This window comes from Grampus griseus (genome assembly GCF_964374135.1).
Source record: "Grampus griseus genome assembly, chromosome: 13".
NCBI lineage: Eukaryota > Metazoa > Chordata > Mammalia > Artiodactyla > Delphinidae > Grampus > Grampus griseus.
The window spans coordinates 11,668,922-11,682,943 of NC_139007.1; the positions used below are offsets into that span (position 1 = coordinate 11,668,922).

Below are 14,022 nucleotides of genomic sequence, written 5' to 3' on the forward strand. Positions count from 1 at the left end.
AATAGTTTTCCCACTTCCAAGATTATAGAACTCTTTTGTTTTCACACCTAAAATTTTAAAACTTCAAGGATGTTGCCCATGAAGAAAAATATACAAACTGGGCAAGTCTACAATGACCATATTTTTATTTCTAGAAAACATGTATTTTTATGAAAACGGTAAGATAATACTGTTAAACTTTCGAGTTTTGAGGAAAATGCCTTAAAAATATAGCTTTATTTGTTAGCTTAAAATTATTTGAAAATACTGAAAAACACTAGGAAGAAAGCAAGTTACCTACAATCCAAAAACTATTTAAAATTCCATAAAAAAGAAGACAAAGTCCTCCATATCAACCCTCTGATCTCTTTCCTCCAGAAGAGCCTATGCTACACAGATTAGCTATACAGACTTATAAATTTACTTTTTAAAAATGAAATCAAACTGGCCTGGAATTTGCTTTTTCTTTTCAATTAATCATGGATACTTTCCTAATCAGTACAAATAGATCTACTTCACTGGTTTAAATAGCTGCAAAGCATTTCATTACATGGATGCTGCATAATGTTTTTGATCATTTCTCTATCCTTGTAATATACCTTTTGGTACATATTTTATTATGTCTGTGTGATTGGTGAAAACACTGTGGTCTCTTTACACTGGGGTGGGGGAAAAGATTTGGTAAACTTTGAGGTCACCAAAGCATCTTCTTGAAAAACACAACTTTAGAAAATAGCTTACACTTGTATTAGACTATGTTCTTGAGGAAAAAAAGATTCAGAGAAAGAAAAGGAATAAGAAACACACATACACATATATACACGCACACGGATGGAGAAAGAGGAAGTAATTATCTTGTGTGTTTATATTTATAATGAGCCAATATTAAGAAAAATGGATGAGAAAGCTAGTTATAAAATGAGACTTTTAACCTCAAAAGGTGAAGATGTTTAGAGTCCGAAACTCTGAGTGCAAGTTAACCCATACTTGCTTTGTGCTGTAAAGATTAAATTTGTTGGCCTGCAGAAGAGATGAAGTAGTTCAAATTGCAAAGTGAAGTTAATGGAAAATGCAAAACCCTAATCAGCTTTAGTTGGGAGTCAGCATTACAGAACAGTACTCTCAGGAAATTATGTTGCAAGCCATTACTACAGTGTTTTGCCCATTATTAACTGGAAGTAAGAACTGAGGCATAAAGAGCCAGAAAGAAGCAAACTCCAATAAACAGGGGAAATACAACAATGATGATCTAGGAAATACATTTCTTTACCATTTTTATGCATTATTTCATGTTTCAAAGTTTGCTTCTAAGACCACTGATTATATTCTACCTCTGGGATCATTACCACAGGATAATGATAAAAGAGTATGAACTCTGGAGTATAGATGGACCTGGGCTCAAATCTCAGCGCTAAACTTTTCTAGCTGAGTCACCTCAAAAAGTTATTTAGTGTATTGGGTCTCAGTTTCTACTTATAAAATAAACATAACAGTAGATGTTCAGTAAATGTTGGTTATGAGATCTTGATAATATACCTCGAAAATCATACAGGGAGCAATGCCTTGGCATGAATGAAACACTTAATTACTCCAAGCACTGGTTCTCAAATCAGCAGCAGCAGCGTCACCTTTGAGCTTATTAGAAATGCAAATGCATGGGCCCTACCTAAACCTACTGAATTAGATGGCCTGAGATGGGGCCCAGGAAACTTTTTTATAAGCTCTCCAGATGATTCTTATGCACTTGCCTTAGAGTTAAGCTAGACATGATTTTTATGTGATCATTTCCATTAATGAACATTAAGGGATCCAGCAATCACCTACAGGGCTGTTATCCATCAGGCACAGGAGGAACAGTGTCTTAGGCCTGTGATACTTTTAAAGGCTTATGAAAATTCCAGTTATAAGATAAATAAGTATTAGGGATGTACAACATGATAAATATAATAACACTGCTGTATGTTATATATGAAAGTTAAGAGAGTAAAAATCCTAATTCCTCAAAATAAGGAAAAAATATAGACTCATGAAAAATGTTTTAATATTATTCCTCCTAAAGTCAGCAAAACATTAACATAGTGACAATAATAAATATATAATTGTGAATCCAGACTGGATTGTATCTTTATACCAAAGCAGTTTTAAAATTAATTAACTTGAGCCAAAGCAATCTTGAGAAAGAACAAAGCTGGAGGTATCATGCTCCCCTGTCTTCAGACTATACTACAAAGCTACAGTAATCAAAAACAGTATGTACTGACACAAAAACAGACACATAGATCAATGGAACAGGCTAGAATCCAGAAATAAACCCATGCACTTATGGTCAATTAATGGACAACGAAGGATGCAAGAATATACAATGTAGAAAAGACAGTCTCTTCAATAAGTGGTGCTGGGAAAACTGAACAGCTAAATGTAAAAGAATGAAATTAGAACATTATCCATACCATATACAAAAACCAAAAACCTCAAAATGGATTAAAGACTGAAATGTAAGACTGGAAACCATAAAACACCTGGAAGAAAACACAGGCAGAATACTCTTTGATATAAATTGTAGCAATCTTTTTTTTGGTTCTATCTCTGCTAAGGCAAAGGAACCCAAAGCAAAAATAAAAAATTGGACCTAATTAAACTTAAAAGCTTTTGCACAGCAAAGGAAACCATCAATAAAATGAAAAGACAGCCTATTGAATGGGTGAACATATATGCAAATGATATGACCAATAAGGGGTTAATATCCAAAATATATGAACAGCTCACACAACTCAATATCAAAAAAACAAACAATCCAATCAAAAAATGGGCAGAAGACCTGATAGACATTTTTCCAAAGATGACATACAGATGGCTAATAAGCACATGAAAACATGCTCAATAATCGCTATTTTAGAGAAATGCAAATCAAAACCACAATATCACCTCATACCAGTCAGAATGGCTATCATCAAAAAGATCACAAATAAATGTTGGCAAGGATGCTGAGAAAAGGTGATCTTTGTACATTATTGGTGAGAATGTAAATTGGTGCAGTCACTATGGAAAACAGTATGGAGGTTTCTCAAAGAAACTAAAAATAAAACTACCACATGATCCAGCAATTCCACTCCTGGGTGTACATCTGAAGAAAATAAAAACACTAACTCAAAAAGATACATGCACCACAATGTTCATAGCAGCATTATCTACAATAGCCACAGTATGGAAGCAACCTAAGTGTCCATCAACAGATTCAACAGATGAATGGATAAAGAAGATGAATGGACATGGACATCTATACATATACTACATATATATCATATATATAGTGTTTCATTGTATGTGTGTATATATATGTACACACAATGGAATACTACTCAGCCATAAAAAGAATGAAATTTTGCCATTTGCAACAACACAGATGGACTTGGAGGGCATTATGCTTAGTGAAATAAGTCAGACAATGAAAGAGAAATATTGTATCACTTATATGTAGAATCTAAAAAATATAACGAATGAATATTACAAAATAGAAACAGATTCACAGATACAGAGCAGCAGTCCCCAACCTTTTGGGCACTAGGGACCTGTTTCGTGGAGGACAATATTTCCATGGACGGGGAGGTGAGGGGCAAGGTTCAGGTGGTAATCCAAGCGATGGGGAGCAATGGGGAGCGGCAGATGAAGCTTCACTCGCTCACCTGCCGCTCACCTCCTGCTGTGAGGCCCGGTTCCTAACAGGCCACGAACCAGTACTGGTCCACGGCCGGGGGGTTGAGGACCCCTGATATAGAGAACAAACTAATGTTTACCAGTAGGGAGAGGGAAGGAGGAGGGGCAAGATAAGGTCTGGGAATCAAGAGATAAAAACTTCTATGTATAAAATAAATAAGCTACAAGGATATATTGTACAGCACAGGGAATATAGCCAATATTTTATAATACCTTTAAACAGTATAACCGACAAAAATTTTGCATCACTGTGTTGTGAACTAATATTATAAATCAACTACACCTCAATTTAAAAAATTAAATAAAAAATATACATAATTCCAAATTTAAAACTACCTATTATCCGCAAGATATAACCACCGTTAACACTTTGGCTTTTTGGGGGTGAGGTGGGGCTGGGAGACTGTCTTTTTGCTCTGCTTATAAATGCATATATAATAGAGACCAATGGAATAGGACTTTTAAACACTTGATACATTTTTGCCAAATTGCTTTCCAGGTAGTTGGTTCTCCTTTAAATTAATAGCATCAGTGAATGAGAATGTTCACCTCACAGCATCCTCGCCAACTTTAAGTATTATCTTTTTTTGTTAATTTCATAGTGGGAAACATGGTTATGAATGTGAACTTATAAAAAAATAAATATTGATGGCTGTGAAAAAAATTTTTTTAATATATTTCTTACACAGGAAGGGCCTATGAAGACAAAAGTGCCTAAGACCCAGGAAAGTAAAAATCCAACCCTGGTCACCTGAAAACTTTACTGTTAATTTATAAATGTTGACACTGAAGGTGCCTGGTAGAAATTGACTATTATAAGAAATTTGTTATTTTGAGGGTATATTAATTTATAACTTAAAAAAATATTAGTTTGTTTTTCACTTAAAAGCGAAACACGGTCTTCCCTGGTGGCGCAGTGGTTGAGAGTCCGCCTGCCGATGCAGGGGATGCGGGTTTGAGCCCCAGTCCGGGAAGATCCCACATGCCGCGGAGCGGCTGCGCCCGTGAGCCATGGCCGCTGAGCCTGCGCGTCTGGAGCCTGTGCTCCGCAACGGGAGAGGCCACAACAGTGAGAGGCCCGCGTACCGCAAAAAAAAAAAAAAAAAAAAAAAGTGAAACAGTATCACTCAATATCCTCAAGCAACAAAAACAGCAAATGATAAATTATATTCATTATATTACTCTTACTAAATCAGTAAAGGTTATTAGTTCATTTTAGGAAAAGATTTTAAAAGAAGTTTTAAACAAAAACGTTTTCAACTTACGCCTTGGTTAACAAGACAATTAAACTAGTTAGTTCATTCCTCAAAGATTGCACTAAATCATAGTTTTTCTGTATCATTTTAATTGCTGTTGAATTTTCATGGGTATGGAGCATAAATTTTTGTTTTTTAAGGAGGGATAGTGAGAGATTTAAGAAAAGTATTTAATTAGAGGACTACACAGAGGAAGGAGTTGAGTTTCGTGGTGGGACCATGCAAGACCTCTTTCCTTTTCTGTATTTTCCAAATTTTCGTTAATGAACGTGTCATCATTGTAATTAAAAGGAAAAAAGAAAGTAAAAAGAAAGGCAAAGAAGGAAAAGAAAAACGTACATGACATAGTCACCTGCAATTACAAGGCCTGACTTGTAAGACAGGGGACGGGCTTTGAAGTCTCAGGCACATTAAAGGACAGGATTTTTTTTTTTACACTGTCATCCAAAGGGTACTGTAGAATCCTCCCTGATGAATTATTTTGAAAACTAAAATGAATGAAGACCACAATCATTTTCCCCACATGTGATCGCGCTACCTCACTCTACCTTTTCTCTTCAATTGGCTACGGTTTAAACCGAAGGCCTCCTCAGAGGAATATGAACTCGGAACATTTCTCAGGCCATCGTGGTGCCACAGAAGCCGAATGCATCGCCGGCCCAGCCCGGAAGCCCAGGTCTGCCATGGGGACCTCGGCGGGCGCTCCCGAGGTCGGACCAAACGTGTGCGGGCCGAGCCGGCACCGTGCTGGGCCGGTGCTACAGAGGGTCAGGCGGTGGGCGCCGCAGTCCGCTCCGCTCGCGAGGGAGCTCGGGCTCCTGAGGGCGAGCCGCGCTGGGGGCGACAGGGTCGGCGGCGGGGGGGGGCGGGGGGGCGAGCGCGTTGTGGCGTCAGCGGCAACCGTGGGGGAGGAGCGGCGGCTGGCGCTGCTGTGGCGACGGACGCGAGGCGGTGGCGGAGGAGACCCACCACTGTCCACATGGACAGTCGCAGAGGTCTCGGCTGATACATTCGCGTCTGGGCGGGGTGGGCGGACGGCTTTAGCGGCGGCGGCTGTGCCTGCGGCTGCTGAAAGGAGCGGAGGGCCCGGAGGCGCCTGACGGTCGCGGAGACCTCACAAACCCGGGGCGAGGGGTGCGGCCATTTTACGGCCCGGGACTGAGGGAGGCGTGTTTGTGTGCTCGCCCTCAGACTCTCTTCCTGCGGGCCCGCCGCTAGGGGAAGCTTCTCGGGCGGCCTGGGCGGGCGGTGGATGGGGAGTCGCGGGCCGAGAGGCACCGGGCCCGGGAAGCGCCGTCGCCGTCGCTCGCGTTTGCCCGGCGGAGCCTGAGGAGCCCAGGCCGCGGCTCTCGCCGCCCGCCCGCGGATAGGCCCGGGAGCCGGCCTGCTTTTGTGTAGGCCCGTCCGGACGGGGGAGCGCTGCCCGCCTGACGGCCGAGTCTTAGGCCCGCAACCCTGCGGCGGCTAACCTCCTGCGGCGCGGCCCCTCATCCCGGCGAACGCGGCGGCGGTGTGGGCCATGGATTAGGGAGGCGGCGGCGTGGGAGGAGGAAGATGGCGGCTGGCAAGAGCGACGGCAGCGCCGGGGAGATTACTTTTCTAGAAGGTACATCAATTTCTGCCCTCGAGGGGCTGGGGGTGGGGAACTACAGGAAAATGTGGGCCCCTGATTCCCGGCTATGCAGGTGTGGGCGCCGGCTGGGTTTGGGGGGCTCCGGGGCGCTTGCGGGCGCGCTGGGTCCGAGTCCGTGTGAGCTAGGGGCTCGGCCGGGAGCCGGGAGGCCGAGGGGGCGTCGGTGGACCGGCCGGGAGCCGGAGTTGATGCGTGTCCTTTGAGAGTGTACGCGTGTCTTTGACATGTTTTTTCTTTTTTTGGTTTCTCCGTGGTGGCCTAAGGATGAGAGCAGATTACGCTCGGGTCTCGTTTGGTGTTCATGGAAAGTTTCAAATCGCTAAGGTTGGGTGAAATCGGGGGCCAGTCCACGTAGGGAGGGGAGAGGTAGTTTCCTGAGCTTGTTTTATACGCCCGTCCCCGTCAGGCTTCCTCTTGCAGCCAGCATTCAGATTAGGCCTGGCTCTGTCAGGTAATCTTACGAAATGTGTTTTGTTAACGATATTTTAGAAAACAATTTATCGGAAAAAAAGAGAACGAGATTCACAGTGTCAGTTTTGGGACAGTCACCCAAGCTGATAGACGAAGTTTGAGTGTTTACATTTTAATTCATTTGTGAGGGAAAGTTAAACATTTCCTGCAGGCGGACTAAGCTAGTCGTAAGTAAGAAAAGCCATCTATTATTGTTGGGGATAATGGGTAACAGTATTGGCTCTTGGCCCACATATAAGGATCCCTAAAATACAGCTAAATTCGTTGTCGTTGTGGACCTGGAACTCTCAACGTTTATTGCGTAATTCGACTGTGGATTCACCGTTCGTGACGGTAATTAGGTTTATAAATATGTTTGGGAGAGCGGGTTTATGAGTGTGGGTCTATCTGCTGTGCGGTGACTTAAAAAAAGATTTAACTCCTCTTCGGATAATGTTGCAAAGATGAATTTCATATGGGGTAAAAGGAGTACTTTAAAGATAACTAGTTGGAAACATTTCTGAATTAAGAAAGTACAACTTCACTGTGGTACAAGGTCCTCTAAGAGGGTGTGGAAGGGTGGGTATGCCGAGTTTACAGTTTTATTAACTGCACCTGGAACAGGGCCTGGAACACAGTAGGTACTCAGTATTAGGCTAATGAACAAATGGGTACTAATGGAGCTGAGTGGGAAAAGAAACCTTAATTTTCTTAATCTTCCTTGGAGTGTAGTGTAGCAGAGCCAAAAACAAAATTTTACCTTGTGTGCAAACCAGCCTTTATTTAAAAGTGATGAGAGTTTTATATGAGCTTTGTGGTAAGAAAGTGTGGAAAACTTGCAAGTTTTTCTGGGTTCACTTCGTATTTCTTTTATTCTCTCCATTCTCATTTGGGCAGAATGGTTACCTGTCAGGGGCTGAGAGTGGTGCAGCTTGTGTTACAGGTGGTGCTATGTGATGAACATAGGGAGAATAGAAAGAGCATAAATAAGGCCAACAGATACAGGGCCAATGTGAAATTTAAAACTGTTGCTTTTAGTTTATTCTAACTTAAGGGTCTGTGAATTCCTCTAGGGGTTAAACTTGAGTTTCCCCATGTCTCCTTCAGCATTCTCAGAAAGCAAGTGAATGGTACCTTGTTTAGAATATGAGCATAAGGGAGAGCAGGCATTTCGGTTTTTCATATACTGTACTGAATCTTTTGAAATAAATGGAAGGATATTTAGTACTACTTGTATTTTTTGTGTTTAATATTTTGTATTTAATTCTTTTGGTTCTTTACACTTTTAATGATAAAATACTCCAATATAGCTTGCCAGATATTCATTCATCAAATATTTATAGTGGCCTACTCTGTACTAGGCACTTTACCAAGGTGAATACAGCAGTGCATAAGACAGGGTCCTTGCCTTTATGGGACTTACATTTTAGTGGGAGGGACTTTTTATAAATAAGTAAAAGTTAATCCATTTAAAACACTCTTACCCCATTTTTTCCACATAGTTTCCTTCTTCACTTTATTTAGATCTGCTCAGACCTGACAACCTACTTACAGTGTCATGCTGCCACACATGTACAAACACATGGTATTCCCTTTAACTGTTTTATTTTTCATGGTAGCACTTTTCACATGATAAATTTATGTCTTCATGTTTTTTAGTCCTATTAAAATATAAGCTCCGTGAAAGCAATGGCTTTCTCTTTTCACCATCATATTTCTTGCATGTGGAGCATATTTATTTGTTGTTAGTGAAATAAACAGGGTGATAATAGTGTGATAAAGGCTATGGAAGAAAAATACAGAGCAGTGGATGAATGAGAAAGCCATTTTACAGTGTTAAAGTCAAGAAAGGCCTTACTGAGGTCACACATGTATTAAGGTCATACCTTAACTGTGGGACTAGAGTATGACAGAGAGCATGATGTCTCTAAAGGTTCCAAGATGATATAGGATTCCATTTGTTTAAAAAAAGGAGGTCATTATGGCTGAAACATAGCAAGCAAAGAAGTGAGTGATATGAAAGAGAGGTAGCAGATCATGCAAGATCATGAATTTTTATTTGATTCTGAGAAGTAGGAAGTCATTGAAGAGTTTGGGACAAAGGAGTGTAATGATACGGTTTATCTTTGTTTTAAAAAAAACTGCTTTGCTCCTGGAGTGAGTGAGAGGACAGCAAGAGTAAAAGCAGGGATATTAGTTAGGAGAGTATTGTAGCAGTCTGAAAAATAGATGGGCTTGGATTAGGATGGTAGCAGTGGCAATTGGGGAAGAGGAGTGGATAGATCGAAGATCCGTTTGGATGTAGAGCTTACAGGACTTCCCGATGCATTGCATATTGAGGATCAGAGTAAGGGAGGAATCAAAGATGACTCCTAGGGTTTTGGTTTGAGGTGTTGCACGGGGGCGCGGGATTACATTCACTGAGATGGAGTAGACTGGCAGAGGAATGAGAAGTAAGTTAATAGCTCTGCTTTGGTCTCTTTAAGTTTGAGGTGCTTGTTGTCCATTTTCTAAATTATGTTTTACATTCTTATAAAATATTAAGTAAAATACTAATTCCATTTCCTTTTCTGGCTTCTTTAGGGAAAAGAGACCTATTGGTTACTATTGTACTTTATTTTGTTGGTATAGTATCACACTGAAATTGTGTGAATTTAATTAGGCTACAGCTGGTATTGAATTTTTTCTTTCCCCTCTTTGATTTGTTTCTTTCTCTTCTATTCACTTAAGGTTGTCTTCTGCCCCTTTTCCACTTGTGATAGCTAGTTTGGCAGATTTCTCTTTTGTTTATTCATTCAAAGGATATTTATTGAGCAACTGTAACATTGTAGGTACTGTGCTGAGAGTCACAGTGGGGGAGGGAAGGCGGTTTCCCCTTGGAGTTTCCAGTCCAGTGAGGGGAGTCAGTAATCAAATAAGCGTACTTGTAAGTGTAAAATTTCAACTGTCAAGTGCAACCAAAGGGGATTATTTGTAATAATGAGAATTTGATCTAATCAGGGCAGTTTGAAGGGTGAATAGGAGAGGGAAAGGTGGAGAGAGAGAGCTTTCCAGCCAGGGGGAATACAATAGAGGAAGCATGGCACGTTTAGGGAACTGAAAGGACAGTGTGGTGCTAGTAAGGAGAGTGGTACAAGATAAGACCAGAGGTTAACATCATCAGCTTTGTTTCAGAAAAGGTCATTGGCTCCCACACGGAAATAGCTCTAGAGAGGGGCAGAAGATTGTTGTCGAGATCAGTTAGGAGACTTGTAGTATAGGGCAAAGGTGACCGTAGTTAGCTTGTTCTTGTAACCTTTCTTTTGATATTCTCCCCCTTCTTTTCTCCTCTGGCAAGTGTACCTCCTCTCTCATTTCTTTTTCTTTATTATACTGTTCTTGTTCATTCTAGCTTTCTTTACCTTTTTTCTTCTACCAACTAATTGCTTCACCAATATTTTCTCCCATTTTTTCTGCTTTCCCTTTCATATGTATGTATGTGTGGGTGTGTGTATTTCCTACTTTGTTTTTGTTCTTTTAATGCTTGCCTTCTCTCTTATTTGAATTCTAGTTTTTATTGTTGTCTTTCACTTACTACCTTTCTTTTTCTAGGTATTAGCTGATTGTTTTGATATTCTAGATTGACTAGTGTAGTGAGAGAGGTAACAGAGAATGAAGTTATGTATTCCATATGTCTAGACTTCTGTAAGTTAATTGTTCCTGTTGCCATTACAAAAGTATGTTGACTGTTTGAAATCAAGTGGTGTAGAGGGGTTATATGACCTAGAGCAAGTAAGTGGGGCAGTCAGAACTGGAGCTTGAGACCTGTCCTATAGCCTTAACCTCCTTCAGCATTTCCTTCCTTCTTTCCTCCCTCCTTCCCTTCTTTATCCCTTTGCTTTCCCATTCTTCTTACCTGTTTAACCTTGGGGGTGGGAGTGGACAAGAGACGGGAAAATAACAGAGTTATGGGGAGTTACCATTTACTGATGAAGCAGCGCTCTAAGAGGGCAAAAGCTGAAGCCACAGGTCTCTTAAGGCCCAACTTCAGAAATTATACAGTGTCACTTCTGTCACATTCGATTGGCCAGAAGGCCACAGAGCCAGCCCAGATTCAAGAGAAGGGGAAGGAGAACCATCACTCGGCAGGAATAGTGGGAAAGAATTTGCAGCCATCTTTAATCCATGCAGCCATCTTTCCTCTCCCAAACCTCCCTGTTTTGGGGTTTGTTTGTTTTTTTTAATACTTTCAACAAAGTCATAGTATTTCTTAAACTTGAAAATGACAGTTCTTTTGAGATCCCAAAATTTCTAATTTCTGGACAGTTTAGGAAGCTAAAGGAAGAGAACAAAGTAGACCACACATTTGTAATTTGTTTCAAAGGTATAAATAGCAACATAAACAGTCATTGGTTAACTTTCCTTTGATTAGGGACTGATTCAAGAATTTCTGAAACCAAGCAAGCATAAGTAAGAAGAAAAGAGAAAGAATGTTAGGAACTTTTCCTTCCTTTTTTTCTTTCATTCAGTGATGTCTGGGTCATGGTGGAGTTGTTATTGTTATCTTTCTCATTTTCATTACCTAAACTCTTAGAAACATCGTCACCACTATTTACAGTATTAAAAATTAAACGTTATCTTGATACAAAACACAACAGTTAATCCATAAAGTCAGAGGCAGACTGTTGATCACAATTACAACCAACTTCATTTGTACACTTAGGTCACATTACTTGCAGTGATGCAACAATGGATGATGCATTATTGTGAGCTGCAAATTATGGTTGCCTACATCACCTAAAAAACAGAAAGTAGATATGTAGTATCCATTTGACCCTAAAAACAGTGTTACTTTTAGCCCGTTTTTTGGGCTACCTTAAAAAAACTTAGGGTCTTGTACTTCTCAGAGCCTTCTGCATCCATCACCAGCAATTAGGACCTCTTGTCTCCTGGCTAAAATTGGAACAGTCCTAGGCAAATTGGGACATGTGGACACTCTGCCTTGTCCCACGTTAACAGCAACTACTTTGAGGCTGTCTGAAACTATAGGCTTGAAAAGTAAGACAGCAAGCCATATTCTGACCTTGTTTTGGGAGAGTTTTGGGTTTTTTTGTTTTTTTTTGCGGTACGCGGGCCTCTCACTGTTGTGGCCTTTCCCGTTGCGGAGCACAGGCTCCGGACGCGCAGGCTCAGCGGCCATGGCTCACGGGTCCAGCCGCTCTGCGGCATGTGGGATCCTCCCGGACCAGGGCACGAACCCACGTCTGCTGCATCGGCAGGCGGGACTCTCAACCACTGTGCCACCAGGGAAGCCCTCAGAGAGTTTTTTTTTTTGTTATTTCAAATACATTTCATGCTTGGTTTTGAATATGAGGGTTTTTTCCTCCCACATTAACTGCGTTACAATCTATGAAATATAGCAGGGAGAAAAAAACCAAACAGTGCTGGTGTACAGTGTATAACAAATGTACTTTTTTCTTTTTTGCAAAGACTGAAGCCATTTTTAAGGACATTAAGAGCTAGAAATTTCCCAAGACTTGTTTGTATACTATGTAATAACTTTGTTGTCTTTCCTATATTAAAAAAAAAGTCTGCAAACTTTCTGCCTCCACAACCTCCTGTGTATGAATCTGCCACTAAATCTTGGAGACATGGTGAAAATACTGCCTTTTACCACCATGACCTCTGGTGATTCTATCTTCATGGAAACCAATATCTTCTCTGCCTCTGAAATTCCTATGCCACTGTTTGGATGAGGAGGGATTCCATATTTTGGCATTTAAACTTATTTCTTCAGTTCAGGTTTGTCTCCATTCTCTATTATCACAGGAAATAAAAAACACTGATTTAATTTTGTCAGTATAGCAATTAAGTCTGCAAATCTTCATCAGCGTTTCCTTTACAAGTTTGAGTACCAACTCCTGAGTCTCCTTGTCTTCACCGTTCATAGGCTTTACCTGTTTTTCAAGTTTATCTTCTTTTAATTTAAGTTTATTATGACACTGTCAATTTTCTCCTTGTTGAATGATGCATTTGCACTTTCAGAATTAAAGTGTTTCATTGGTCCATCTCATTGAATACTGTTCCCCTGCCATCTTGATGGTGTTCTCCCCTTTTCTTGGAGCAGAAGGAGCATTTGGAGCCACTTGTCTCTCGCGATCATTTCTTAGGTTATTCGTTTTCTCTCTTTGGAACTTTGTGTGCTTGTGATAACTATATTTTAGAGATTGTGTATTGTGTGTGAAGATAGAACCAACTGCATTACTTTGGGGCAAGGTACCCACTGCTTGGTATTTCCATTCCATAGAAGATCAAGATGCTTCCAGCAACACCAACAGCATCAAACTGCTGCCTGATGTTGGCCTTGGACAGAACTAACTTATGCCAGCATCCTGCCGAAAGATCCATAGAAACCCACTGAATGGAATGAAGAGGTAGATAAACTGAGGGAACACTGAACAATAGCTGGATCCTGAGGCAAAGAATATTGTGCTTTTGGTGGTTCACAGAGAAGTCTAATATTATTCCCAAGGACATAATATATTCAGACTTCATCTTCAGATAGTATTGGACAGTCTATTGGTCTGTCTCCTGTATCAAAAAATAAAGGTTGTATAGATTAGGAATTTAAGAAAACTCACCTCAGCTGGGTGATTTTTCTGCTTCATGAAGCGCCTGTGGGGGTTATTCAGTGGTAGCTTGGCTGGCCTGGAGGCTCCAAGACAGCTTTATTCAAATGTCTGACTCTGGCCGGTATGGAAAGTTGGGCCCTTCCTTCTCCATGTGGTCGAAAGGCCTCTTCATGTGGTCTCTGCAGTGGGATACCGGTACTTGTAACATGGTGGCTTAGGGCTCCACGAGACTGCCTGTGGAGAATCTTGACAGGTTCTTGAGAAAGACTGGGGCTAAAGCACTACAGAGCCACCTAAAATTGCTTTATTGAGATTTCCTGACGTTTGCATTTAATTTGCTCTTTATGTTTTCTTTTACTGCTTTTATATTTCTAAGTTG

The 14,022-nt window shown here is 40.9% G+C and overlaps 1 protein-coding gene across 4 annotated transcripts in view; it reads left to right on the top strand.

The window, feature by feature from the left end:
- The first annotated feature begins 5,872 nt into the window (after positions 1–5,872).
- Positions 5,873–14,022, top strand: part of SENP6 (SUMO specific peptidase 6) — a 102,667-nt gene continuing 94,517 nt past the window's right edge. For 2 of the 4 annotated variants that reach the window (XM_082668653.1, XM_082668654.1), the window contains exon 1: positions 6,258–6,555. In XM_082668653.1, the coding sequence (XP_082524779.1) occupies positions 6,504–6,555 (52 nt within the window). In that variant the 5' untranslated portion in view covers positions 6,258–6,503. Of the gene's footprint in view, positions 5,945–6,249; positions 6,556–14,022 lie in introns of those variants that run through there. The other 2 variants (XM_082668655.1, XM_082668656.1) reach the window with 2 other exon arrangements.